At 40.4% G+C, this 26,594-nt stretch overlaps 2 protein-coding genes across 5 annotated transcripts in view; one reads left to right on the top strand and one right to left on the bottom strand.

Annotated features, from left to right (window-relative positions):
* Nucleotides 1–2,676: 2,676 nt before the first annotated feature.
* Nucleotides 2,677–10,971, top strand: ZSCAN9 (zinc finger and SCAN domain containing 9). Of its 3 annotated transcripts, none has more exons than XM_017889159.1 (4): nt 2,677–2,803; nt 4,464–4,956; nt 5,143–5,275; nt 10,032–10,971. In XM_017889159.1, the coding sequence occupies exons 2-4, from the start codon at nt 4,537–4,539 to the stop codon at nt 10,646–10,648; spliced, it is 1,170 nt and encodes a 389-aa protein (XP_017744648.1). In that variant the 5' UTR covers nt 2,677–2,803; nt 4,464–4,536; the 3' UTR covers nt 10,649–10,971. The 3 variants fall into 3 exon arrangements, with proteins under 3 accessions (XP_017744648.1, XP_017744649.1, XP_017744647.1); XM_017889160.1 differs by having other exon boundaries at nt 2,687–2,767; XM_017889158.1 differs by lacking the exon at nt 2,677–2,803 and adding an exon at nt 2,874–3,281 and having other exon boundaries at nt 4,468–4,956.
* An 8,542-nt stretch (nt 10,972–19,513) lies between these two features.
* The window catches only part of ZKSCAN4 (zinc finger with KRAB and SCAN domains 4), an 11,002-nt gene continuing 3,921 nt past the window's right edge, over nt 19,514–26,594 (bottom strand). The window contains exons 3-5 of one of the 2 annotated variants that reach the window (XM_017889162.1): nt 25,838–25,920; nt 24,757–24,880; nt 19,514–23,771 (exon numbers count right to left, since the gene is read on the bottom strand). In XM_017889162.1, coding sequence (XP_017744651.1) covers nt 22,912–23,771; nt 24,757–24,880; nt 25,838–25,920 — 1,067 coding nt within the window. In that variant the 3' untranslated portion in view covers nt 19,514–22,911. The remainder of the gene's footprint in view (nt 23,772–24,756; nt 24,881–25,837; nt 25,921–26,594) is intronic. The other variant, XM_017889164.1, reaches the window with a different exon arrangement.

The raw sequence follows: 26,594 nt of genomic DNA, 5'->3' as shown, positions 1-26,594 counted from the left end.
TATCCATCTTCTGGTTCCTGTTTGTCAAAGTCTATATGACAGTGACCAACATTTTCCATCTGGTGGAGGTCCTGGTTTCTGAAAAACAACTCAACTCAAGGACATATGTCAAAATGTTATCTTTAGTTTCTATAAGGAAACAAACATCTCATGACTGACTCACTTGAGTGACTATTGTTTATGCTATTATTATCTTCTTGCTTAGCAGGTTATTAATTTATTTCCCTAGTTGCTGGTTGCAGGGTGCCCGGAATTTCCCTTGAAGGGACTCACAATTTTTCCTTTATTTTCAAGCTTAAGGAGGGATCCCAGTAGGCTGTGAAGAGGAGGAGTCCATGTTCTCTTTCAACATCATCTTGTTCACTTGCTTACTGAAACCCTCTGACACAGTGGGTTAATGAAGATTCATACAGGATACAAATACTTGTACATTTGGTATCCATTCTAAGAGATCTATCCACATGCGAGCTAGTTCCATCAATAATCTCTTTGTCACCAATCCTCCAAGTCCTTCCTTCCTTCCTTCTTCCCTCCCTCCCTCTTTTCCTTTCTTTCTCCCTTTCTCTCTCTCTCTTTCTTTCTTTTTCTTTCTTTCTTTCTTCTTTTTCTTCCTTCCTTCCTTCTTTCCTTCCTTCCTTCTTGCTTGCCCTTTCTTTCTTTTTCTTTTTTTGCTTTATTTCGTTTTAATTTTTTTTTAGCTTATGGCATAACCCACAGCAGAGTTAGTATCCCAATATGTCTGCTTCTAGATTCAGGTAATCCTCAACCTTTTGGGTTGATCTTGCAGTCAGTATTTCTTGTCTTTGAGTTGGTGTGGCATTTTCAATATTCAGTAGGGATTTCCAATTATAAGTTAAAAATAATCTCTTCTGTCCCAGGACACTCATCAAAGTATTGCTATAGTGGAATCTTCCCCAAAACAGACAAATGAAAGCTAGTCTCTATCAGGGCTGTTTAACCACTGTGAAGTCCAATGTGCTGCCCACTTGACTCTGAGCTGGAGCCTGCCTGAGCCCTATAGTTGACCCTCTTAGCAAACACGTGTAAACCAGTGAGAGACCCTAACCAACTGCCAGTGAGACATTTAAGAAGTTTCATACAAATATTAAATCACGTTTACTTGTCACAGATGGTCATCCAAAATGGAAAAGAATAACATATTTAAATAGTCTATTCAAGTCCAAGAGAAGTTGAGCATTTACTCTCATTTCATAGTTTGTTAGGAAAGTTTGTAATGAGGGATTTGCAAGTGAACATGGTATGATGGAAAAAGTGATGAGAATTTTTGAGCAAATTTTCTGCATGTTAGTGCTCTTGATGATTATATACTTATTGGATATTTGAAAGAAATAGAAGTACAGCATAAAACTCAGGTTTATTTAATGCCCTCAGAAGGCTAGGTTGAGGAAAACAATAAAGAAATTTTCAGAGCTACTACCGTTTTGGAGTTAAAACAGATCATGGAGCCTCCATTAACGCACAAGATACTTTCTTACTGCTTTAATAAAATAAATGATAAGATTCTGTTAAAACAAACAGAATATAGTTTTATCTATGCAACACCATCATTCTAGTTGGCATAGTAAAACTGATGAATGACTAACAGCACCTACAATTATGCTCTTTTGTACCAATAAAGTTTATTTAAGGCTGGGCATGGTGGCTCATGCCTGTAATTCCAGCACTTTGCCAGGCAGAGGTGGGAGGATCGCTTGAGGCCAGGAGTTAGACACCAGCCTGGCCAAGAAATCGAGACACTGATCTCTATCTACCTCCCCCCGCAAAAAAAAGCTGGGCAAGGTGGTGTGTGACTGTAGTCCCAGCTACTCAGGAGGCTGAGGCAGGATTGCTTGAGCCAGGAGTTGGAGTCTGCAGTGAGCTATGATGGTGCCACTGCACTCCAGCCTGGGTGACAAATTTATTTAATTGGTTTTGGTTTGATTTTGTATTATCATATTATTACTAAAACTCCAGAAAACTTTTATAGCAAAACAAACAAACAAACAAAAAACAAAAACAAAAAAGAAAGAAAAGGAAAGGAGGATAGGAGAAAGGCAGGAAAGGAGGGAGGGAGGTAGGAAAAGAGGCAGGGAGGGAGGAAAGATGGCAGGCAGGCAGGCAGGCAAGCAGATGCCTAAATAAAGAATACATAAGGGCCTGGACAAATAAATTGCTTTATGGACTATTATGCACCCATAGAATAAGTTAGACCTACATGATGAGTAAAGCTGTTTAGGATACATGAAGTGAAAACGTTTAAATAAGCGGGGGAGAAAAGGCTAAATATAAAATAATGCCACCGTGTGTGAGAGGATCACAATGATATACAAATTCCAGGCTAACGGTGACAAGTGGCTGCCTCAGGGAATGGGACTACGAAGGGGTAGGTGGGGTTTGACATTTTACTTTATTAATTTTGGTATTGTCTGAGGGTTTTTTAAAATCATAAATAATGTATTAATTTTAAAAATGCTTTTAAAATCAGCATTTTCAATAGTTAACGGTCTCTGCTTCATCAACGTTTTTCCGTTTAAAACCTGTGTGCGGCCCACACACGTATGACATTCTGGTTATGTGATTCACCGCAGAAAAAGAAGTGGACGCCAGGAAATTCGGGGTTGAGTCCGAGGCAAGGTGACGCCGGACAACGAGACACGGAATCCTAGACCGGCCCGGAAGTGCCTCTGCTCCGTTCGCCTTCGAGGAGGGGTGGGCATGTTCCCCGCCTCGCCATTGTTCGTGCCGGGCTCCTAGCAACGCCGGGCCGGTAATCCCCTCTGCCACCTCGCGCGTTCCGGGTCTCGTGAGTTGGCTGTGGGGGCCGGGAATGGAGGAGTGTTGGGGAGGGTGGGGCTGGGAAAGGGTGTGGAAAGTGAACCTCAGCCGCTGGGAAGGGGGAGACGGAGGAGGGGGCGGCGGTCAGTGCCGGCCGGCTTCAGGCGTCCCCTAGACCAGGGTGGTCATCCCCAGCTGTGGGGACATTGTACGAGAAAGGGTTGTAGGAGGACTGAGAGGCTGAAGGGTCACCTCGGTGAATAACGATAACAGGCTTAGGACTCAGGGAAAGAAACACCCGGGAGAGGAAGTTAAGGACAGTTAAGACTTCGGCAGCCTTCAAGATGGAGAGCCCGTATACCCTCTCACCTCTAGATTCTAAAAGCAAATTAAGGGGCGTTGAATGGACTGGTTTTAAAGTGCGGAATGTAACAGTTCTCGATTTCCTTAGTTCTTTGATTCTCAAACCTTATAATACATACAGATCACTGAGGAGCCCGTTAAAGGTGCATATTCTGGGGCTCCCTGTACTTCTCTCCACCTCCCAATTCAGATTCCCCAGATGTCTGCCATAGAACTTGTCAAGCTGCAGTTAAGCTGCTGCGCTGTGCTTTGTGACATTTTGGAGACCCACGTTTTGGGAACACCCCCTGGGTTTCAGGCGCTGCCTGGGTCTCTGGAGAAAACTTCTCCCTTGGGCTTCTTTGGCTTCTTAGGCTTCTTAGGATTGTCCTCACAAAGAAGTTGACCTTGGGCAATCTACTTAACTTTCCCTGGCTTCCATTTCTTATCTAATGAAATAATTATTATAATAAAACCTCAGTGGGTAATTGTGAGGATGAAATATGGTCTTGTATCTGAAAGCATATTGTAGACTTGTGCAATGTTGACTGTTACTCTTAAGTAGCAGCAGGGTGGTGTGGAAAGCTCCAGGGCTTGGAATCCACCCAAGCCTTTCTTTCTGTAAATTTAGTGTAAATAATACCAACTTTAAATGGTTGTTTTGAAGATTAATTTAAGAAAACTGAAGTAAATGGTAAAGTAAATGTTGGTTCATTCATTTAGTCGACAGTAACAATATTTCCATTTATTCTTTCTCTAATTTGATGTTTATACAGTGAGCTCAAACTTTTTATTCAGACTTTCTGAATGATCTATGCAGTCCCTAATTCATGGGCTGTTTTCCTCCACGAACTCTGTAAAGTATTATTGCTATTTCTTTTTCACATGAAGAAACCAAGACTGAAAGAAGATTTAAAAACTTGGCACAAGGTCACACAATTAGTAAATGTTAGGATCAGAATAAAACCTAGGTCTGGGTCAGGTGTGGTGGCTGACACCTGTAATCCCAGCACTTTGGGAAGCCAAGGTGGGAGGATCGCTTAAACCCAAAAGTTTGAGGTTGCAGTGAGCTGTCATTATGCCACTGCACTCCAGCCTGGGAAACAGAGTGAAATTCCCCGTTTTTAAAAAATAAATAAAGAAAGAAAACCCATATCTGGGTAACTTAAAAGCCTATACTCTTTGCACATTATGAATATATATGTATTTCCATTATTTCCATCCTTTGGTCACCAAATCACTTTTCAGAGGAGAGCTTTAGGGCCTATGATAAATGCTTCTGTTATCAGTTTCTGTCATCAGTTATTGTCATTTTTCCATATAAATAATTTATTTTTACTGCTTAGGCAGGCGCCTCCAAAGTTTGTCTTGAAGCATAGCTGCAGTTGGAGGGTACCTTTTAAGCTGTTCAAGGTCAAGATGAATACAAACTCAAAGGCGGTTTTATCCCTGGGTGTTCACGTTCCCCAGGCATGGGAAGAACTTCTGACAATGAAAGTGGAAGCAAAAAGTCACCTCCAAAGGCAGGAATCCAGACTGAAACGCAATAATCCACTGGCAAGGGAAATCTTCCGAAGGCACTTTCGACAGCTGTGCTACCAAGAGACCCCTGGACCAAGGGAGGCTCTTACCCGACTCCAGGAACTTTGCTACCAGTGGTTGAGGCCACATGTGAGCACAAAGGAGCAGATTTTGGATCTGCTGGTGCTGGAGCAGTTTCTGTCCATCCTGCCCAAGGAGCTCCAGGGCTGGGTGAGGGAACACTGTCCAGAGAGTGGAGAAGAGGCTGTGATTTTGCTGGAGGATCTGGAGAGAGAGCTCGATGAACCACAACATGAGGTAGGAAGGGAGATTTGCTAGAGAAAAAAGTGTATTTTGGCATGCCAAGAATCTTTGTATCCTCTGCTTTGTGTCTCCTTGACATTGGTGATAAAATACTCTCCTTCCTGTTTCCTTCTTTTTTGAAAGTGTTTATTTCAGACAGTTGATTTCTTCAAAAGTCAAATCTTGTCTTTTTGTCTCCAGATGGTAGCCCACAGACACAGACAAGAAGTCCTCTCTAAAGAGATGGTGCCTCTAGCAGAGCAGACACCATTGAGCCTTCAGTCCCAGCCCACACGTGACTCTGCTCAGAAGTGCCATTCTATTGGAGAGACAGGTGAGGGACAGCATTTATTTGATGTTGAATGAATCTCGCCTGGTCAAGCAAAAACAAACAATAAACCCAGAGCTGGGAAAATAGGAGATCCAAAGACTCCTTACCAGATAGCAGCAATGTTCAGTGCTTCTTAGACCCAAGTGTGCTCATCTTTGACCCTTCTCCCTGTGTGCAGACTTCTCTCTGAGTACCATCCTGGAAGCTCTCTGGACTTCTGATGCATGGTACATGAGGAAGGCTTTCAGGGATCGCTGTGGAGCACAGCTTCAGAGAATGGACTTCAAGGTTTGACAGACAGGTTCAGATCCTGGCATCGCCTCATGGAAGCTGCTTGTATTGGGCAGATTACTTAACCACTTGGCCTCAGATCCCTCATCTACAAAATGGGGTTGATAATAGCTTTGGTTTAGTCTACTTGCGCTGCCTTAAGAGAATACCACAGACTGGTTGTCTTTAACAGAAATTTATTTTCTCACATTTCTGAAGGCTAGTAGTCCAAGATCAAGATGCCATCAGGTTTGGTTTCTAGTGAGGCCTCTTCCTGGCTTATAGATGGCCATCTTCTTGCTATATCCTCACATGGCCTTTCTTTGTGTGCATAGAGAGAGAGAGCAAGCTCTCTCATCTTCTTATAAGGACAGATACCATTCCTACCAGATAGAGCCCTACCTTATAACCTCATTTAACTTTTAGTACCTCCCTCAAGGCCCTATCTCCAACTATAATCATATTGAGGGTTAGGACCTCAACATATGTGAGGGAATACAATTTAGTCCATAACCAGTATGTGCCTCAGAAAGTCATTGTGAGCATCAAATACAAACAATTTATGAAAAGCACCTGGCATGCATTACGCTTGATACATGATCGCTATTGCCACAAATCACCAGTGCCTCCCTTGCTGATTTGGGTTCATAGTTGCAGTAGAAAGATATGAGATATGCTTAGTAAGTGGCAGACTGTATGGGAGAATCCAGTGAAATCAGACTTTACCATTTCCTTCTCTGTAATCTTCTGAATGGTGGCAGTGGCCACCCTTGTGGATATAGAACTGAGCACATGGGACTGAGTCAGCTGCTTCCCCATTCTAGCCCTCTCTGCAGGAATTATCTCCAGCTTGTCTGATTTCCTACACATAAAATCATACCCTCTTACTGACTTTTTGTTAATCTTCTGACAATCAATCTGTAGCAAGGTTCTGCTGTTTTCAGTTTCATATTACCCCCATATACATCAAAGCTGCAACTTCCCTTGCCTCTTTGTTTCTAGCTTCTGTTTATTTCATTTACCCTAACAATTATGGATTTCTGTTACATGGAACACATCTCTCGATTTAAATTAAAGTGTATGTGTTGAGTAAATTCTGTGTAGACCTTTCTATAGCTCCCATGGCTTTATCAGATTAAAATTGCTTCTGATATCATTTTCCCTCTTTATAAGCATCTTTCCAGTCAATTTCTTTCTTTCTTCTTCCTTTCTCTATGAACTTGGACCTTTTATTTTCTAGCCACTTCCTTTCTTCTACCTTCTAAACTGCATCTAGAACCCTGCTGAGAACCCCCTTTTCCAAGAAGCACGTCTACATTTTCCATCTGTCCACTCATCTATCCATCTATCATTCAACAAGTGTTTATTAAGCATCTACTATGGCTGTAGGAGAGTGTCCAGAGGGCATCTAGAGATTGTAGAGTTCTCCTTGTAGGATATCAGTGCAGGTATGTGTTACAAATTTAGGTAAAGCCAATATTATAAAACAACATAGTGTTTGAAATTACAAGGACCAAATTCAAGTTCCAGCTTTTCAAATTCTTAGCCAAGCAATATTTAATAGGTACGTTTGAGTTTCTTTTTAAGTAATGCTGATTATTTAAAAATCCAAATAATACAAAAGTTTATGTAGTAAAAAATGAAAGTTCTGCACATCCTACTCCCTAGAGGTAACTACTCTTGTCACTTTGCTGCATATTTTCCAGATGTTTCTCTATATAGTCTGTCTACCCATACCTATGTATCTTGCCATATTTTTCTATAGTTCTTTAAAGAGATGGGATAATAACATCAAGGAGTTTTGTGGTGAGTCAGTTTGATAATATATTTGAAAGTGCTTCATAAGTCATGAAAGTTATATAAATGGTAATCATTAAAAGGTGGGAAATGTCTGAGTTTTTATATTCTACCCAGCTCCCTTATGGAGTTCACATTTAATATGTAGTTTGAGCAAAAGGGCACTACTGATTCCACTTGGGGCCCATCTCTTCTCTACAGACACATTTTTATTTTCCAAATCTGTTGTGATCCCCCAGCTAAAAGGAGGAGGAGAACCACAGCCTAACAACAGAGGGAGTTCTAAGAGGTACTTATTCTTGTGTGTGAGAGACAGGACAGTTAGATATGGGAGAAAGAGGCAAATATTTTGGTCAAAAGAGGAGGTCTGAGTCTGTTGTCCTTGACCTTTTTCTGGGTTGCAAAGTGAAATCAGACCTGGGGAACCCAAGACATACTAAGGATACCATAGCATCTGCTCTTTAGTGTTTAGACAGTTTGGGTCTGTTTCTCTCCATTCTTACCTTCAACTCCTCCAAGAAGAAAGGGTTTGATTGGGTTGGCTGGACACTGTTCATTATGGACCAGTCCTGTGTGGCAGCCTTTGCTCCAGATGCCAGTTCCTGGGCCAGTCGGTTGAGGCCATAGTAGTAGAATTGGTTTCAATCCTTTCCCTTTTATTTGTTCAATCATTCAACAAATATTTTTTGAGCAACTACTGTGTGCCAGGCATGATTCTCAGGGATAAAACAGAAGGATCCTCCTCTCATAGAGATTAGATTGTAGCAAGAGGGAGACAATAATAAATATAAAAGTAAAGAGATGATACAGTGTATTAGAAGGTGATGAGACTATGGAATAAGGCAAAAATAGAACAGGATAAGGGAGATTAAGAGTGCTATGGATAAGGCAAACAGATCATGATATTAAATGGAAGAATTAAGATAGACCTCATTGAGAAGGTGAGTTGAACAAAGACTTGAAGGAAGCGAGAGAGTGGGCCTTGCTTTCATTTGAGGTGAGAAGTTTCCAGGAAGAGAGAAGCACTAGAGCAAAGGTCTTATGATGGGAATACACCTTGGATAATTGTGGATTTGAAAGTCATATAATATGGTAGTCCCCACTATTTAAGGGGATACATTCCAAGACCCCCAGTAGATGCCTGAAACCAGAGCTAATACTGAATGAACTCTGTAATACTATTTTTTTTCCTATACATACCTAAGATAAAGTTTAATTTATAAATTAGGCATAGTAAGAGATTAACAACAATAACTAATAATAAAATGGAACAATTATAATAATATGCCAGCCTCACTACTTTTGCACTTTGGGGCCATTATTGAGTAAAATAAGGGGTATGTCAACACAAGCACTGTGACCCTGCAACAGTCAATCTGATAACCAAGATGGCTACTAGGTGTGCAACAGGCGGGCAGCATGTACAGAGCGGATATGCTGGACAAAAGGAGGATGCATATCCTGGGTGAGACAGAGCCAGATGGCACGAGATTTCATCATACTAGTCAGAATGGTGCCAAATTTAAAACTTAAGACTTGTTTGTGCCAGGTACAGTGGCTCACGCCTGTAGTGCCAGCACTTTGGGAGGCCAAGGCAGATGGATCATGAGGCCAGGAGTTCAAGACCAGCCTGGCCAGCATAGTGAAATCTAATCTGTACTAAAAATACAAAAAAAAAAAAAAAAAAATTAGCCGGGCACGGTGGCATGTGCCTGTAGTCCCAGCTACTCAGGAGGCTGAGGCAGGCAGGAGAATCGCTTGAACCCAGGAAGCAGAGTTGCAGTGAGCCAAGTTCACAACATTGCACTGCAGCGTGGGCGACAGAGTGAGGCTTTGTCTCAAAAAAAAAAAAAGAAAAAGAAAAAAAGGATTGTTTGCTTCTGGAATCTTCCATTTAGTATATGTGAACTGTGGTTGACTGTGGGTAGCTGAAACTTTGTAGGGTAAAACCACAGGTAAGTGGGGACTACTGTGCTGCCTGAAGCACCTAGAATAGTAGAAGTTTAATACTTGTTCTGAAAATGAATGAATGAATACATTAAGTAACTTTCCTTGGAAAGGGTCACTTTGAGGTTATCTCAGAAAGAAGAGAGAGGTCTAAGGGAAGACTCCAGAGAAGCCACCCTGATCTTTACCCATCCCTCCCCATGAAGAAGTATAAAAAAATAGTGCCAACTGGGTGCAGTGGCTCATGCCTTTCATTCTAGCATTTTGGGAGGCCAAGGTGGGTGGACCACCTGAGGTCAGGAGTTCGAGACCAGGATATCCAACATGGCAAAACCCCGTCTGTACTAAAAATACAAAATTAGTTGGGCATGGGGGTGCGTGCCTGTAGTTTCAACTACTTGGGAGGCTGAGGCAGGAGAATCGCTTGAACCCGGGAAGTGGAGGCCACAGTGAGCTGAGATCACACCATTGCACTCCAGCCTGGGCTCCACAGCAACATTCTGTCTCAAAAAAACAAAACAAAACAAAAAAACAACTCCCTAGTTGAAGTCTACGTGGGGATGGACTGACCTGCATTTTGCCAAAGAGGGCAAACTTTCCTCCTTACCTAGGAGAAGGTGTTACCACACTAGCCCTTCTGTTTCTAGCCCACTTGCTTTCCTTTGATATATTTTTATAGACATAGTCACCTTACCATATGCTCAGGGAACAAGTGACATTTACCTAGCCTTTTTCTTTGTTTCAGATGAAATAACCAAGACTGAGGACAGAGAGTTGGTGCTAAGGAAAGACTGTCCTAAGATAGTGGAACCACATGGGAAAATGTTTAATGAGCAGACCTGGGAGGTATCACAGCAGGATCCCCCACATGGAGAAGTTGGTGAACATATGGATAGGATAGAGAGGCAGTGGGGAAACCTCTTAGGAGAAGGGCAACACAAATGTGATGAATGTGGGAAGAGCTTTACTCAGAGCTCAGGTCTCATTCGACATCAAAGAATTCACACTGGAGAAAGACCTTATGAATGTAATGAGTGTGGGAAAGCCTTCAGTCGAAGTTCTGGTCTTTTTAATCACCGAGGAATCCACAATATACAGAAACGGTATCACTGTAAGGAGTGTGGGAAGGCCTTCAGTCAGAGTGCAGGTCTTATCCAGCATCAGAGAATCCACAAAGGAGAAAAGCCGTATCAGTGCAGCCAGTGCAGTAAGAGCTACAGTCGGCGTTCATTTCTCATTGAACATCAGAGAAGCCACACAGGGGAGCGACCTCACCAGTGCATTGAATGCGGGAAAAGCTTTAATCGACACTGCAACCTCATTCGCCATCAGAAGATCCACACACTGGCTGAGCTGGTCTAGGGCTTGCTATGAGCAAGTTTTCCAGATCACCAGCCAAGTCATGTGGGGTAGCTTGAGGTTAGAAAATGCCTCTCTCTCTTCCTTTCTCCACTAAGTGTGTTTGAAACAAATAATGACTTACAGCCCAGGGACTTCCTAAAAGGAAAGTTGGGTGTTTGAAGCTACTGTTTTCCCTTTTGTTCGTTTTACCTCTTTCTTATTCTTACTAGCTGTGTCCCTCTTATTTATTATTTATTATTATTATTATTATTATTTTTTGAGATGGCTGCTAAACCCTTCTAATAATATAATAAATGGCACTGCCAGAGCCAGCATGCCTGAAAGGTTTTGTGTCTGTGTTTAACTACAAAGGATAACAGAGTTCTACTGATGGTTTATAACAATTGGGTCTTTGGTGTTCCCTGTGACCAGGGTCTACACTATAAACACCTTTTCCATCTTACTGCTTCTCTCTGATACCTATGTGACTCTCCCTTGGAAGGTGACCAGCATGGGCTGTGTGTTTCAGTGTCTGCAGTGTGTGTCCAATTACTTAACCATAGTTGGTCCTCGCAACAGCCATACAGGGAAATGAGCATTATCATTATCCCGTTTTACAGATGAGGACGCTAAGGCTCAGAAAATCTGGGCATCAGAGCCAAGGCTGAAACCCTGAACTTTTGTTTTTAGTAATGCTTTAATTTTGGAATAATTTTAGACTTACAGAAATGTTGCAAAGATAGAGTTCTCATATTCCCTTCACCTAGATTCCCCTAATGTTAACTTATAACATCACATCTTTTTAGTTAAACCTTGTCTTTTAACTCCAAATCTTAATTTCTTTACGATGTCATGCTTCATACTGATATCAGATTTCTACATTTTAGTCACCTGGAACTCCCTCAGAGTTTTTCTATCACAACTTCAGTGTTAGAAAGTCATCTGTATCCTGAGTACCAGGCCACATCAGAGAACTGGATTAATCCAGATAAGATGCTAGCTACTGTCTGAAATGTCCTCAGTCTTTCTCTTCTGTTTGCTTTGCTTAGGTCTAGAGAAAAAAAATTTCTTCCCTGTATAGATTTTTAAGAAAATCGATTGTATGCCAGGCGTGGTGGTACAAGCCTATAATCCCAGAGCTTTCAGAGGCCAAGGCAGCAGTATTGCTTGAGGCCAGGAGTTTGAGACCAGTCTGTGCAACATAGTGAGACCCTGTTTCTACAAAAAAACATTTTAAATTAGCTGGGTGTGGTGGTATGTGCCTGTAGTCCCCAGATAGGAGGCTGAAGTGACAGGATCACTTGAACCCAGGAGTTCGAGATGGCAGTGATCATGCCACTGCACTCCAGCCTGGCCACAGAGAGAGACCCTGTCTCAAAACAAAACAAAACAAAAACCCAGAAACCTTGTCTCAAAAAAAAATTCAATTATGCTGCCTCCATCAGAAAATGTAAAAAGGAAGAAAATTTTTTAAAAAACCGGAGAAGACTTACGTAGCTTTAGGTGTTCTGCTCCAGAGGAGACTCTTTCTCAGTGAAGTTTACTCATGGAGAAGAGGAATCTCCCCTTCTTAGGACTAAAGACTTGAGGCTTGAGGTTTTCCAAGGCTCTTTGCCTGCTCTCCCTTACTCCCTTTTATGATTACTAAGGCTGCAACCCCATCTCTGTCCTTTCATCTATTTGATTTAAATGTTCAGAGGTTTCCTGACAGATGGAAAAGGAAAAATGCAATTTGCTTAGGATGAGTCCATACACAGTTGAGTTTTGCACTGTTTTCAGTAACTCCTAAATGTTTTGCATAGCAGCCAACTCTTGAATTGGGGATTGTGTTATTTAAGTTTTTTACATAAGATTCAAACAGAAGTGGAATAGCATAGTGAACCCCATGAACTTGTTGATGAAAAGAGTCAAACTCTCTAAAATATTTGAAGAGACTTATTCTGAGCCAAATGCGAGTGACCATGGCCTGTGACACAGCCCTCAAGGGGGTCCTGAGAACATGTGCCCAAGGTGGTCAGGGTACAGCTTGGTTTTATATATTTTAGGGAGGCATGAAACATCAATCAAATACATTTAAGAAATAGATTGGTTTGGTTCAGAAAGGCGGGATAACTCAAAGCATGGGCTTCCAGGCTATAGGTAAATTTAAACATTTTCTGGTTGACGATTGGTTGAGTTTATCCGAAGACCTGGGATTAATGGAAAGGAATGTTTAGGCTAAGAGAAAGGATTGTGGAGATGAAGTTTTATCGTACAGAGGAATCTCTCAGGTAGCAGACTTCAGAGAGAGAGCAAGTTGTAAATGTTTCTTTTTTCTTGTTTCTCCACTGAATGAGTACCCAAGGAAGTTGGATTTTTAAGTCAAAACCCTTAGCAACACTTTCCCATCAGAGGGAAAATAAATTACCTAATACTTAGCATCACCTAAAAACGCCACAAAATATCAGCTTAAACTAAGATACTCATTTCTCCTTTTGCATCAGGAAAAAGTTTTACACATTGTAGGGAAGCCTAAGAAGAATTTTTGTGTCATAGTAGGTTTAAAGGATAAACTCCATGATCATCTGACAGAAATGTTAAATATAATACCTTCCTATACCCAACAAATGGTATGGGAATTACTTATTAATGATGACATTAATCGTCTTGAGTGAGTTAAAATTCAAAAATTTAAATGTTAAAGTAGTCTCTTCTCTTTTTTTTTTGTTATGTCTTAATACCACATGGTATAGTTAAAAAAAAAAGGAGTGGACCAGGAGTTGGGACTCCTGAGATGGAGTCCATGCCTAATCAGTTCTAGAGTTTGGACTTTGGATAAGTCACCTGGGTTGGGTTTCCTAGAAGCGGAGCCTAGGCATGGATTCAAGTCTAGGAAATTTATTGAGGCAAAATAAGCTGCAGAAAAAAAGCTGCAAGGCAGAGAGGGAAGCAAGATATGGAAGAGGAAATGGGCTGAGCAAGATGTGGTCTGAGCTTAAGTCTAGTTTAGTCTAATTTGGAAGAAGGATCTTTGGAACAAACCTTACCCTTGAGGCAAGGGGCCAGCTTTTTGTACCTCAATCAGTGCCTTGTGGATTGAGGACTTCCTGGAGATAATAGATTATCTCCCTTTTCCAAGGACAATTCTTCAGAGAAGGTGAAGACTATGAGCCAGTAGCAGCCAGTGCTCCTGATAATCAGGGAATGGGTGCACTGACCTTCCTGGCAAATGGAGAATGGGTGTACTGACTTGGAAAAGGGGACCTGGGCAGGATACCACTGGCATCCATCACCACACTTAACCTCTCAGGCCCCAGTTTCTTCATTTATCCTCCTATTTGTAGGATTGTTTTTGAAAAACAGCAGCTAGCAATTACAGTCCTATAAATGACAGGAATACATCTTGAGAAATGCGCTGTTGTATGATTTTTGTCACTGTGCAAGCATCATAGAATGTACTTACACAACCTAGATGATATACCCTACTATGCACGTAGGGTAGGTGGTATAGTCTGTTGCCCCTAGGCTGCAAACCTGTACAGCATGCTACTGTGTTGAATACAGCAGACACTTGTAGCACAATGCTGTATTTGTTTATCTAAATATAGAAAAATGTAGTAAAAATGCAGTATGAAAGATAAAACGGTATACCTGTATAGGACACCATGAATGCAGTCTGTAGGACTGGAAGTTGCTCAGGATGAGTCAGTGAGTGAGTGAAGAGTGAATGTGAAGACATTATACTACTATAGACTTTATAAACATTGTACACTTTGACTACACTAAATTTATTTTTTAAATATTTGTTGACACCATCACTACAAACACATGAATAATGCATTGCGCTAAGCTGTTAAGATAGCTACAATGTCACTAGGTGACTGAAACGTTATGTGGCACATGACTATATGAAAGGACAATGCAATCTAAGAAATGCTGCATCAAACAAATAGAAGGAGGTATTACCAAATTTGCATATAATATGCCAAGGTAAAAGGAGTATCTGACATACTGGTGAGAGAGTTTTAAGTTGAAGTTTTGTGAGACTTTTCTTTTGCCTCATTTTTTTTTAAAGTGTATTACAGACTGTACTCACATGGGTTTTAAAAGTAAATTAATATTAAAAAGTAAAGGTTTCTGTATTGAATGAAATTCTCCATTTTTTATATATGTCTCTACCCAACCTAATCATTTAATCATATGTAAATTCCATTTGTTCTGCAACAGTCTCTCAACTAATCCATCTAAATGTTCTTTGATCCTAACTTCTTTCCTTCCCTGCTCTTCCCACCCCGCCTCACTACCTCTATTCTGCTCTCAAAACATCTCCCTCAATTGTTTCTTTAGCTCTGTTTGAGAACTAACATTGAGTTTTAAAAATAACATTGTTGTGAATAAGGAGAGTTTTATTTCTTCCCTTGCTTATTTCCCTTTCTTGTCTTGATGCAGTGGCCAATCTCTCTTGGACAATGTTGGGTAGAAATCATACTAATAGTCATTTTATTCCTGATTTTGAATGGATTCATCATTCATATCATATTTGTTGTGAGTTTCTGATAATTATCCTCCATAATATTAAGAACATTCCCATTTAGTCCTCATTTACTAAAAGTCTTTCTCACAAATGAGTGTTGAATTTTATCAAATAATGTTTCTGCATATGTTAAAATGATGGTATAGTGTTTCCTCCTTTGATCTTAATGTGAATTAACAGATTTTCTGTTGTTAAAATATCAGTTTTTCGAGTTTGTTAACTATTCAAATTTTCTATAGCCTAAGTTTTGTTTGCCCTCTGATTTTTTTTTTTTTTTTTGGTGGGGGGACAGAAACTTGCTCTGTCACCCAGGCTGGAATGCAGTGGCATGATCTCAGCTCACTGCAACCTCAGCCTCCTGAGTGACTGGGAATACAGGCCTTTGCTACCATGCCTGGCTAATTTTTGTATTTTTTAGTAGAATTGGGGTTTCATCATGTTGGCCAGGTTGGTCTTGAACTCTTGGCCTCAAGTGATCCACCTGCCTCGGCCTCCCAAAGTGCTGGGATTACAGGTGTGAGCCACCCCACCTGGCCTGATCTATTGATTATTAGGAGAGGTTTGTTAATACTTTGCTGTGGGGAAAAGACTTGTCAGTTTCTCCTTGTATGATGTCAATTTTGCTTTGCATATTCTAAGGTTATGAGTTGAGGTATATAGAAGTTCAGGAATTGCATGTCTTCTTGACATGCAAATAAATCTTGAGGAATTATTCCTTTAATCATGATGTTTTTATCGCTAACAATGCTTGTGTGGTCTGATATTAATGTAACTAGGCCAAAATCTTTTAGAGATTATTAGTCTCGTCTCTCTTTCTCATCCCTTTGCATTTAAAAAAAAATTATTTCCTTTGGACATCAAGTGCACAGAATTGTATTATTCATATTCCTTTATGTGATTCATAACACACTGATATCATTGGTCCATGTATTAGTCTATTGCTCTAAAGAAATACCCGAGACTAGGTAATTTATAAAGAAAAGAGGCTTACTTGGCTCATGGTTCTGTATCCTGTACAGGAAGCATGATGCTGGCTCTGCTTGGCTTCTGGGGAGGCCTCAGGAAGCTTACACTTGTGGCGAAAGGCAAAAAGGGAGTGGGCATGTCACATAGCCAGAGCAGATGTAAGAAAGAGAGGGGGAAGATGCCACACACTTTTAAACAGCCCAGTCTCACGAGAATTCACTATTGCAAGGACAGAACCAGGGAGGATGGTGCTAAACCATTCATGAGAAACCCACCCTCATGATCCAGTCACCTCTCACTAGGACTTGCTGCCGATATTGGGGATTACAATTTGACATGAAATTTCATGGGGACACAGACCCAAACCATGTCAGCCCATGAATGGCATGCTTTTGATTATTACTTTCTTAATTTAAGTAGTTATTTTAAATAATTAAATTAGCACTCTTTAACCTGCCATTCAAAACAAAAGACCTTGAAAACCACATATATATCTAATCATTTGGTACTCCTTATTTCAGCCACCTGACTTCTTCCAATTGAGGGAACATCATCCTGAATCCCAATTTTATCATTTCTTGCTTTCCTTTTTTATATAAAATTTTATTGCATATATATGCATTCCTAAGCAGTATGTTTTTTAAATTGATTTTAATATCCTTTTACAATATTTTATGTCCAAATCTTATCTTTTAACTATGAATCCCTTTCATCCATAGATATTTTTATGATTATTGATTTATTTCCACCACCTGATTTTGTCATTCTATTTTTCATGATCTTTCTTTGATTTTTTGTTAGTTCCTGTCTTGTGTTGATTAATTTATATTTTCTTCTTTTCCCCCATTTACATGTTTGAAAACCATACGTTTACACATGAGCATAAAGTGTCCATATACCCACCTAGCTTGTGAGATTATGAAACTAATCTCTTTCCCCACCCTTCTCCATATTATACAAAACTTGGAATGCCTCCTATCAACCCCCTCCAATATTATATAATGTTATTAATACTTTATTTCTTCTTGTTTTTAAGCTTTCGTTTACCGAAAGTGATCATTGTTATTATCGTTGTTGTTATTACTGGATTTTTATCATCAACGATTAACTAGGTTTCCATGTATACATTTTAATAAATTGGTTTTACTCACTGGGGCTTTCTTGAAGATTCGTTTTTCTTCTCACTGAAGCACATGTTTCAGTGGTTTGTATAGCAACTGCAAATTCTCTCAGGCTTTGTGTTAACATGTTTTTATTTAACCCTTACCCCTGAATGGTAGTTTCCATGTGTCTGCATCAAGTTAGAGAGCCCTCATTAACTCAGTCTGCTCAGGTTGACAGTTGTATTCTTCAACACTTTAAGTACTTCTTTTTAGACTTTTATTTTAGGTTCAGGGGTACATGCACAGGTTTGTTATATAGGTAAATTGCAACAGAGTGAGACCCCCCCTCAAAAAAAAAAAAAAAAAAAAAAAAACGCTGAGGTCAGAGAGGTAATGTGAAGCCAGACTGTGAAGAGCCTTGCCCACTTCTGTAAGGGCTTGGGCTGTTAATTTTGGTGAAAATGGAAACCACTGCAGGGTTTTGAGTGGAAGAATGATGTGTGTGATCCAATTTAGATTATGCAGGGATTTAAAAAGGGTTATTCTGACTGATACATTGAGAAGAAACTGTAGGGGGGACTTATTTGTAGGCTTCCATAGTAATAATCATGGGAGAGCAAGAGTGGCTCAGACCAGTATGGTAGCAGTGGAGGTGGTGAGAAATGATCAGCTTCTCAATCTACCTTAAAAGTGAGCTACAGGCCGGGCGCGGTGGCTCAAGCCTGTAATCCCAGCACTTTGGGAGGCTGAGACGGGCGGATCACGAGGTCAGGAGATCGAGACCATCCTGGCTAACATGGTGAAACCCCGTCTCTACTAAAATACAAAAAACTAGCCGGGCGAGGTGGTGGCGCCTGTAGTCCCAGCTACTCCGGAGGCTGAGGCAGGAGAATGGCGTGAACCCGGAAGGCGGAGCTTGCAGTGAGCTGAGATCCGGCCACTGCACTCCATCCTGGGTGACACAGCGAGACTACATCAAAAAAAAAAAAAAAAAAGGGAGCTACAAATCAAAACCTAGCAGGTAAAAATAGAGAGTAGCTCTCAAGCTTTTCCAAAGCAAAGACAACATCTTGTTCATCTTTATTTCCTTAGTGCCTGAGCATAGACATGACATAAGCAATTGGGGGTTGTTGAATGAATGGTTAGGAATACATAACTTGTTTAGAAATAGGGAAAGCCTAGTATTTCTGGAAGCAGATATGCAAATACTTTGGCTGTCAAGGAATCTTGATGTACTTAAATAATACAAAAGAAAAAGTTGAGTCAGCCAATTTCCACATTCACTGATCTAAGAGGAACTCTTTTAGGTGCTGAGGTTACAATGAAAAGCCAGTCATATATCTCATATATCTCATGTGTCCCTCGTATCTCTCAGCCCCTCAGCAGGCCTTGTATACCCTGTGCTATAAGTGGGTCTGTAAGGCTACAAACTCCATTTCCCAGGCTCCCAATGCTTATGGGCAGAACTGGTGGGAGAGAAAAAAAGGGAGAAAATTGTTAAAGGTTTTAATGCTTTAGTTAATACCTGAAATGATAGTTATTTTCTGACAGTTTGGAAATTATGCAGTCCATTGTCTTACTTAAGAATTCATTGAGAGGAAAGGAATAATCATATGGTTTATTACTTGTATACAAATAAGTTACATTAGGATTGCTTTCCTAGATCCCTGAAAACCTTGCAGTACCAACCTTAGAAATGGCAATAAAAACAGGAATTTGAAAAAATGTGCAGAGGATTTTGGGTAATCTTCCAATTCAACAACATACACAAAACAGGCAGGAATATACTCCAATGTTCAACCATTAATTCAGAAAGGAGTGCAGGAAATCTTACTGCATTCAAATTCCAGGGTCATAGGTTGACATTGTAAATAGAAGGGGACCGCAAATGCCAGAAACTAAGTAAGAAATCTGGGTAAATACAACACAACAATGAAAGGATATTTCTATAATAAGGGAACATGATACATATAAAAAAAAAAAGTTCACAAGAAAGTAGTCATGGAAAATATTCATCCCAAAAAATTTCTGTCATAGCAACTCCCTTTGAAATGTACAAAAGAGAAACTACTTACACAAAGCTGACTGAAAAATAAAGCTTCCTTATTTGAATCTATCAGACCCAATTTTGACTATCATGAGGAAAAACAAAAAATGGACTAAAACAGGTATTTAGAGAAAAGTAGATAAATTGAATTTACTTAGTGGTTAAAGTTCTTATGAATAAATTGAGGAAATGGTACCATATAGGTTTGGGAAATTATTCGAAGATAAGAAGACCAATACTGTCAAATAGTTACAGGACATTTTTAAAATATAGTCTTTATTATTAAATAATTATAATACCTTTATATGGAGGTTTCCATTAACAAAGTGTTCAATCTCAACTTCTCTACCAATTAGCAACATTTTCAGAGTTTTTACATAGCACTTCTTATTTGTATAAGCAGATCCTCAGAATCCTGTGAAATAAGTTGTCACTCCTACTTTTTTTTTTTTTTTTTCACTAAAGGAAGAGGCAGAGAAAGTCTTTTGCAGAATTATATACATCTTTGCCAAAATTAAGAACAAATCCAAGAGTGCCATTCATCCAAAGCTTTTTTCATTGTAACCATTCATTCTATCGAAGTAGAAAAAAATGCTATAACAGTTACTATTCAAGCAAAGGGAGAAAAAAGAAAATAGAGGATTTCTGCACTGCTTCAGTTACAGAAATGAAATAGAATGGCAGACTAGTTACCACTAAAATTCCTAAAAACAATTTAAGAAAATATGAAAAGTGACATTTTATTATGCTTTATATACTGCTTATATCTTAACTAAATAGTTTATTTTACTGGATCTGATTTCATTGGAAAATAACTTTTTTGGCCATCCTTTTCAATAGGCTACAGATAAACCCATTTTATAATTCAGCTATTTATAAACACATACCTCTGTTTTATACAAAAGTGGAGTATCTTAAAGACTGTAAGCAAAATAATTTTTACTTGATATTATATAATACACCAGATAAAGTTTCCTAGATAATATTTCGATTATGAAATATCATGACTCCCTAGTGCTTACTGAATAAAATTTAAACTTTTTGCTCTGGCACTGAAGGCCCCTACAATGTCCCTATCTCTTAAAATTTGCTTTATTTACTCAATTAGACAAAGTTGTTGTGAGTCCATTCAGTTTTCTAACATGTAAAGCTGTCCACATAATAATAACAGCTTGCACAGCTGAAAGTATCCTTTTCCTTCTCTGAATTTCTATAAGCCTCAGTTTACCACTCATAAGGCATTTATCATTGCACTGCCTTATTTGTGTGTAAGTCTTACCAACCTGATTGTAAGGCCTAAACCCAAGTGTGTATATACACACACACACAAATAGAGGCTTTATTTCTTCCCTTGTCTAGCATAGCAGACACTGAAAAGTACTTTTCAACAATTATTTTCCTCCTCTACAGAGAAGACTTTTAGGCTTGGAGGCGCAGGAGTGAAAGGAGGCACAGTGGTCCTTAGTTAATCTCAGGAGGTTATATTCATATAATACTTTCTGGTTTGTAAAAAGCTTTCACATGTATCTCTTCATGTAACATCAGAAACAAATACCACAGAAAAGTGAATAGAGTTGTCTGTAATGAGTTTGAGTGTAAAATCAGAGCTATTAGCAAATATTTAGGAAAAGTAAAAATTAAAGGAGAAAAGGAAATGGCTAGCTTTGTGGAAATAACATAAATAAAGCTGATTTTAAAGAAATTAAAAGGCTAGAAAAGATTGAGTGGAGAAAGTCTACAGAACTTTGGAATGCTAAAGAAGTTTTAAATTAGACTGAAAAGAAGGAGATAATGAAGGCAATAAAAGATTGTAGGGAACTAATAAAGGGAGAGCTTTATGGTTTTGAAAGTGTCTGGTCAGCCTGTGGTATTTCAGAGCAGAAATCCAGAAAGGGTATTTGAGAATAGATAAGAACACTATGCTGGTGACTGAATAAAACATGGTCAGGTAATTCATCAGAAGCAGAATCCATTCATGAAAATCTGGCAATGCTGGAAGATGGTAATAGGCACTTGAGCACTTCAGAAATCAGTCTTTAAGCACACAGGTGATTTGGGTGAAAACAGAAGATATCAAAAAATTCTTATTTCTTGTGAATAACTCACAGCATTGAGCCTTGACATCACATATCAACACTTTGGATATTGTAAAATCCTTTTCATCAGATACTTAGGATTCCCAATGTGCTTCTGAACAGACACATTTTCTTTTTGAGACAGAGTCTCACTCTGAAACCCAGGCTGGAGTGCAGTGGCACCATCTCGGCTCACTGTAACTTCAATCTCCCAGGTTCAAGCAATTCTCCTACCTTGGCCTCCCAAATAGCAGGGATTACAGGCATGTGTCATCAAGCCTGGCTAATTTTTGTATTTTTTGAAGAGATGGGATTTCACCATCTTGGCCAGGCTGGTCTCAAACTTCTGACTTCATGTGATCTGCCCACCTCAGCCTCCAAAAGTGCTGGGATTACAGGTGTAAGCCATGGCACCCAGCCTGAACAGATACATTTTCTCCTACCACTCAAGACGTGAGTTTCTCTCCTTGTAGGCTGCCTCTAACCTGATCTTCCTGTCCACAATTGACAGGGCAGTTTTGAAACCATGAATAATAATTATAAATATTTGGTATGAATCTTCGGACCTGGAGAAAGTTTAAGCTTAGCTGGCATAAGCCTTGATAAACAGTCAGCTATAAACTGGGGAAGAGGGACACAGATGACGTCTTAGCACTTGGTTAGGCCCAAGATAACTAAAAGGTAAGAAACAAGATGGTAAGTCTTACAGAATGTCTTCAAAATTCATAATAATCATTTTGATCTAAATTGATAGGTTGATTTTTATTTACCTGAATGTGAAAGATTCCCCCTAAAGCATAGCAAAATTAATGTAAACTAACATAATTAACATTGACTAAACAGTGGAGTTCTATGGATGGAGCAATCTCACAATGTCTTAATGATAAAGAAGCTGTTTAAGGCATTCTTGTCATCTGTACTATCATGGTAGAGAAATATGGATTCCCCCACCTCAATTCTGAAAACAGTATGTACATGGCAACAAATACACTAGACTGACCCAGAATCTAGAACCTCAGAGAAGAATACATAAACAAAAATGGCATAAGTTAGAAATTTCTCAGAAATACAGACAACATCAAATTTTTGGAGCTACAAAAGCCATTTTACTGGTACATTTAATAGATGTTTATTAGCACCTATCATGCAAGGCACAATGAAGAGTAAAAGACCTCATCGATCTGACCAATTTGTGAAAGATTCATTAGAGGCAAAATGAATGGTCAGAGCAGCAGCCCCCCCAGATCAGAGCCATCCAACCAGATGTCCTAAAGTGCTAGCTGAGGGCAATTAACAAGTCCAGAAGGCCATTTAAATCCACTGGGTGAGAACAAACTATTTTAGGTCCTACAACTTCCAGACCACTCTCCCATGGCCTCCTATCAAATGACTTCTTCTTCCAATTACTTTCTAGAATGTAGAAGATAACTCATCATCTCAGCCAGACTACATTTTCCCATACCCAATGATGTATAGTGGTAACTAAAGCCCTGGTCCACAACTTCTGTAACCATTAAGGGCTCCAAGGTGGCTTCAGTTCAGTGACAAATGAGCACCAATCTTGGCATGAATACTGTGGGTCACTGTGAAATAATTTTTTTCCCTACATGGCTTCTCTGATGTTGAACAAGGTATGAAGTTCGAGTGAAACCTTTTCCACATGTATCACACTGATAGGGTTTCTCACCAGTGTGGATTTTTTGATGTTCAATAAGACTTCTATTCCGGGTGAAACTTCTCTCACACTCATTACATTTATAAGACATGGGAGCCTCAATATTTTCCCACTGGCTTTCCGTCCTACCCTGACTTTCCCAGGACTCCCCATGCTCAGGATTCTGAACATTTTTATCACCATGAATCCTCTGATGTCTCAGGAGATGTGAATTCCGCCTAAAGGTTTTGCCACACATATTGCACTGGTATGGCTTCTCCCCAGTATGAATTTTGTGATGTTCAAGGAGGCTGCAGCTCTGACTGAAGGTCTTCCCACAGTCATCACACTCATAGGGCTTCTCCCCAGTGTGGGTTCTCTGGTGTTTGATAAGATTTGAGCTGTGACTGAAGACCTTACCACATTCTTCACACTCATATGGTTTCTCACCAGTGTGAACTCTCTGATGAATGACAAGGGCAGAGCTCCCAATGAAGGTCTTCCCACAGTCTTCACATTCATATGGTTTCTCGCCAGTGTGGATTCTCCTGTGTTTAGTCAGGCCTGAACTTTGAGCAAAACTCTTTCCACATTCATGGCAATAATGTCGCTTACTCCCTACAGCATTTTTCTGCTTTCTTTGTAACCTGCCCTCCTGTTCACCAGCTTCTGCACATGTAGGATTCTGGGGAATGTCTTCCCTCAGGTGGCATATCTTCCCATGCTCCTTTTTTGAAAGTTTCTTGACTGGAGGCAAGTCCCTGCTCTCAGTCTGTATTTCACCACCTGAAACAACAAATGGCCAGCAACTGTGGGTTATGCCCTGCCATGGGCGGAAAGCTCTGTGATGAGTACCAGGGAAGCAAGAATTACAGAAGTCTATATATGCCCAGGATGAGGATTTAAGTGCTAGAATAAGGATGGGAATAAAAGGGGAGAACAGGGGTGCTGGGGAGGAGGGAGACCTAAGAATGAGAATGGGGCCACTGGAAGGGTTCAAACTGGGAATGGAGGGAAAGTGGTGAGGACCCAGGACTATGCAGGGGACATATGTGGTGGTTCTAAGCTCTAAGAATAGTAAGGCAGGGCCATGCACCTAGGATTAGATTTTGAAAGGGCTGAGCAGAGGGTGATAGTAACAGGGCAAGTGGAAGGATTTCTGAAGCATCTGCAAGAAATGGCAAAAGCAAAGACTAGAAATTGGTGATGGATCAATGACATGGGCCGTCGTCTCTAACTGTGCCCCAGGCAGAGGCAAAGTTCTCAAACAGAGCTGGCACTGGCACTAGGAGTTCTGAGTTAGAGTCCCCACTATGCCACCAACAAGCTATGAAATTTCAAACAATTGAGGTAATTTACGCCTCTGTACCCTCAACCCTAAGGTCAGGGTCTGCAGTTGATGTCTAAGGTTGCTTCTGGCTCTCACATTTTGAATCCATGGCTCATTTCCTGAAGAGGCCCCCCAGCTTTCCTCTTCAGTCAGGGATAGGAACAAGAGGACATCAACATTTACTGAGCATCTCCTATGAGCCAGACCTGTACTAGGAGTTGTGTCAATTTCACCCCACTTATCCTAACTAGAACACTGGCATGGCAGAGGAGAAAGCAAGGTCAGAAGGAGTAAGAAGCTAGTAGTCAGTAACAGGCTTTCAGGGATGGTGATTCTGAATCCAGACATAATGGGGACTCAACAGCTTCTAACAGCCCAATAGGTTCTAATACACAAAAGAATGCCAAGCAATCTTAAGACAAATTAGTGTCTCAGTCTTACCAAGGGAGACCAGGTTGCTATGGTTCTCCTGCTTTTCATCTCTGTAGATGTTCACCTGAGATGAATCCAGCTGTGTCCACCCAGGAGAGAGGGTCAGAGCCACATCTTCCATTTTCAGCAACCCCTAAAACAATATAGGTAGTCCTAACTAGCTCCTCTTGCCTAAAATTACTCCCAAAGCAAAGAATGAACATCACCTTTAAAGAGCAAGTGTGGCACACCTACACCGATTTAGCTTTATCTCTAATAACGTCTTTACCAAAAACACCTGCCAAATGAAAGAAATATTACACACATTTTAGAATAAGTACTTTCAATAAATATCGAAACAGTCCAGAAAGTGAAAAGGTTTGGAAAACAAGGGTCAGTGCAGCAAAAGGAATGGAACTATGTCGAAAATTTTCAAAAGATTTGCAGTATGCTTTGGCAAAGTGAGGGTAGAGGTTCATTTACATTAATAGTTTTAAAAATACAATGAAATCTAGGACTGAAGGGAGAAAAAATAGGGGAAAAAAGGATACTACAGAGCCTCAAACACTGAGATCTTCAAGCAGGACATGCAAGGCTGCATAGTAAATTGAAATCTAGGTTGAGAAAAGATTGTTCATATTGTAATATAAATAACTTTAAGAGACTATGCCTTATCTGACCTTTCAGGTATAAGTTCTCTGAGGGCAAGGGCCAGGCCTTTATATCCCTCACCAACAGCACAGCTTATTATATTTTAAAAAGCAAAACAGAATGACCATCCCAACAAAACCTTCAGTTTGCTTTTGCGGAACTGCCCTTGTTGAAGAAGAAAAATCACGTTGAGGAAGAGGCTGACCTAAGAAATGTAGTAGGAAAGATCTGAGAAGCACAAATAACATTCCAAGGTTATTGTGAAACAGGAAAATCCTCTTAGGTAGGCACCAAAATGAAGGTAGACAATAATAGGCAACTTTGGGATAGATGAGAAAACTCAAATCCATATAGATCTAGGATAGGGGTGGGGTAGGACCGGGGAGGGAGGAACCTAATGCGGAGCCCAACAATAGTGAAAGGTATAGGGTGCTGGGGAGGGAGAGGAGCTCCAGCTCACCTGGGACCCTGGAGTGACCCTGGAAGCTACCATTGCATCTTCTCTGCAGCACCCTCCCTGGGCAAGCCCAGGAACCTGGAGAACTAAGAAGGAAAGAAGCTCTGGATGAGAACTACCCTAGTATTCAGCCTCCCCGCCTTGCAAAATCCAAGTTCAAAAACTGGGGCAGTAAGTTCTGGCCAATAAGTTTATACAGAATGTGTTCCTTCCAAAAATGCCTGATTCCCACCAGCTCCAGCCCTAGGGCCAAAAGAAATCTGGTGTGCTCTGCAGATATACAAAAACCACGTGCAGAATCCTTGGTAGGAGTGGTGAAATGAAAGCAACATAACAAAGCTTTCCATTTGAAGACCTTTGGGTTTTGAATTTTGCTAGGAGATGGGGAGTAAAGAGGGTTTTTTGTTTTTGTTTTGGTTAAAATGTCTTTAGTAGATGTTAGGATGCTTTCTACTTCAGGTATGAAAAACTAGGAGGAGGCCAGGCACAGTGGCTCATCCCTGTAATCCCAGCACTTTGGGAGGCTGAGACAGGTGGGTTGCCCGAGTTCTGGAGTTCGACACCATCCTGGGCAACCTGGAGAAACCCGTCTGAACCAAAATTATAAAAAATTGGTGGGTGTAGTGGCATGGGCCTGCGGTCCCAGCTACTCAGGAGGCTGAGGTGGGAGGATTGCTTGAGCCTGGGAGACAGGTTGCAGTGAGCCAAGGTCTCACCACTGCACTCCAGCCTGGGTAACACAGTGAGACCCCCATCTCAA

This window comes from Rhinopithecus bieti, unplaced genomic scaffold (assembly GCF_001698545.2).
Source record: "Rhinopithecus bieti isolate Rb0 unplaced genomic scaffold, ASM169854v2 scaffold_18466, whole genome shotgun sequence".
In the NCBI taxonomy this organism is placed as follows: domain Eukaryota; kingdom Metazoa; phylum Chordata; class Mammalia; order Primates; family Cercopithecidae; genus Rhinopithecus; species Rhinopithecus bieti.
The sequence above is the reverse complement of the archived record's forward strand: the minus strand, read 5'-3'. Positions and strand labels throughout refer to the sequence as shown.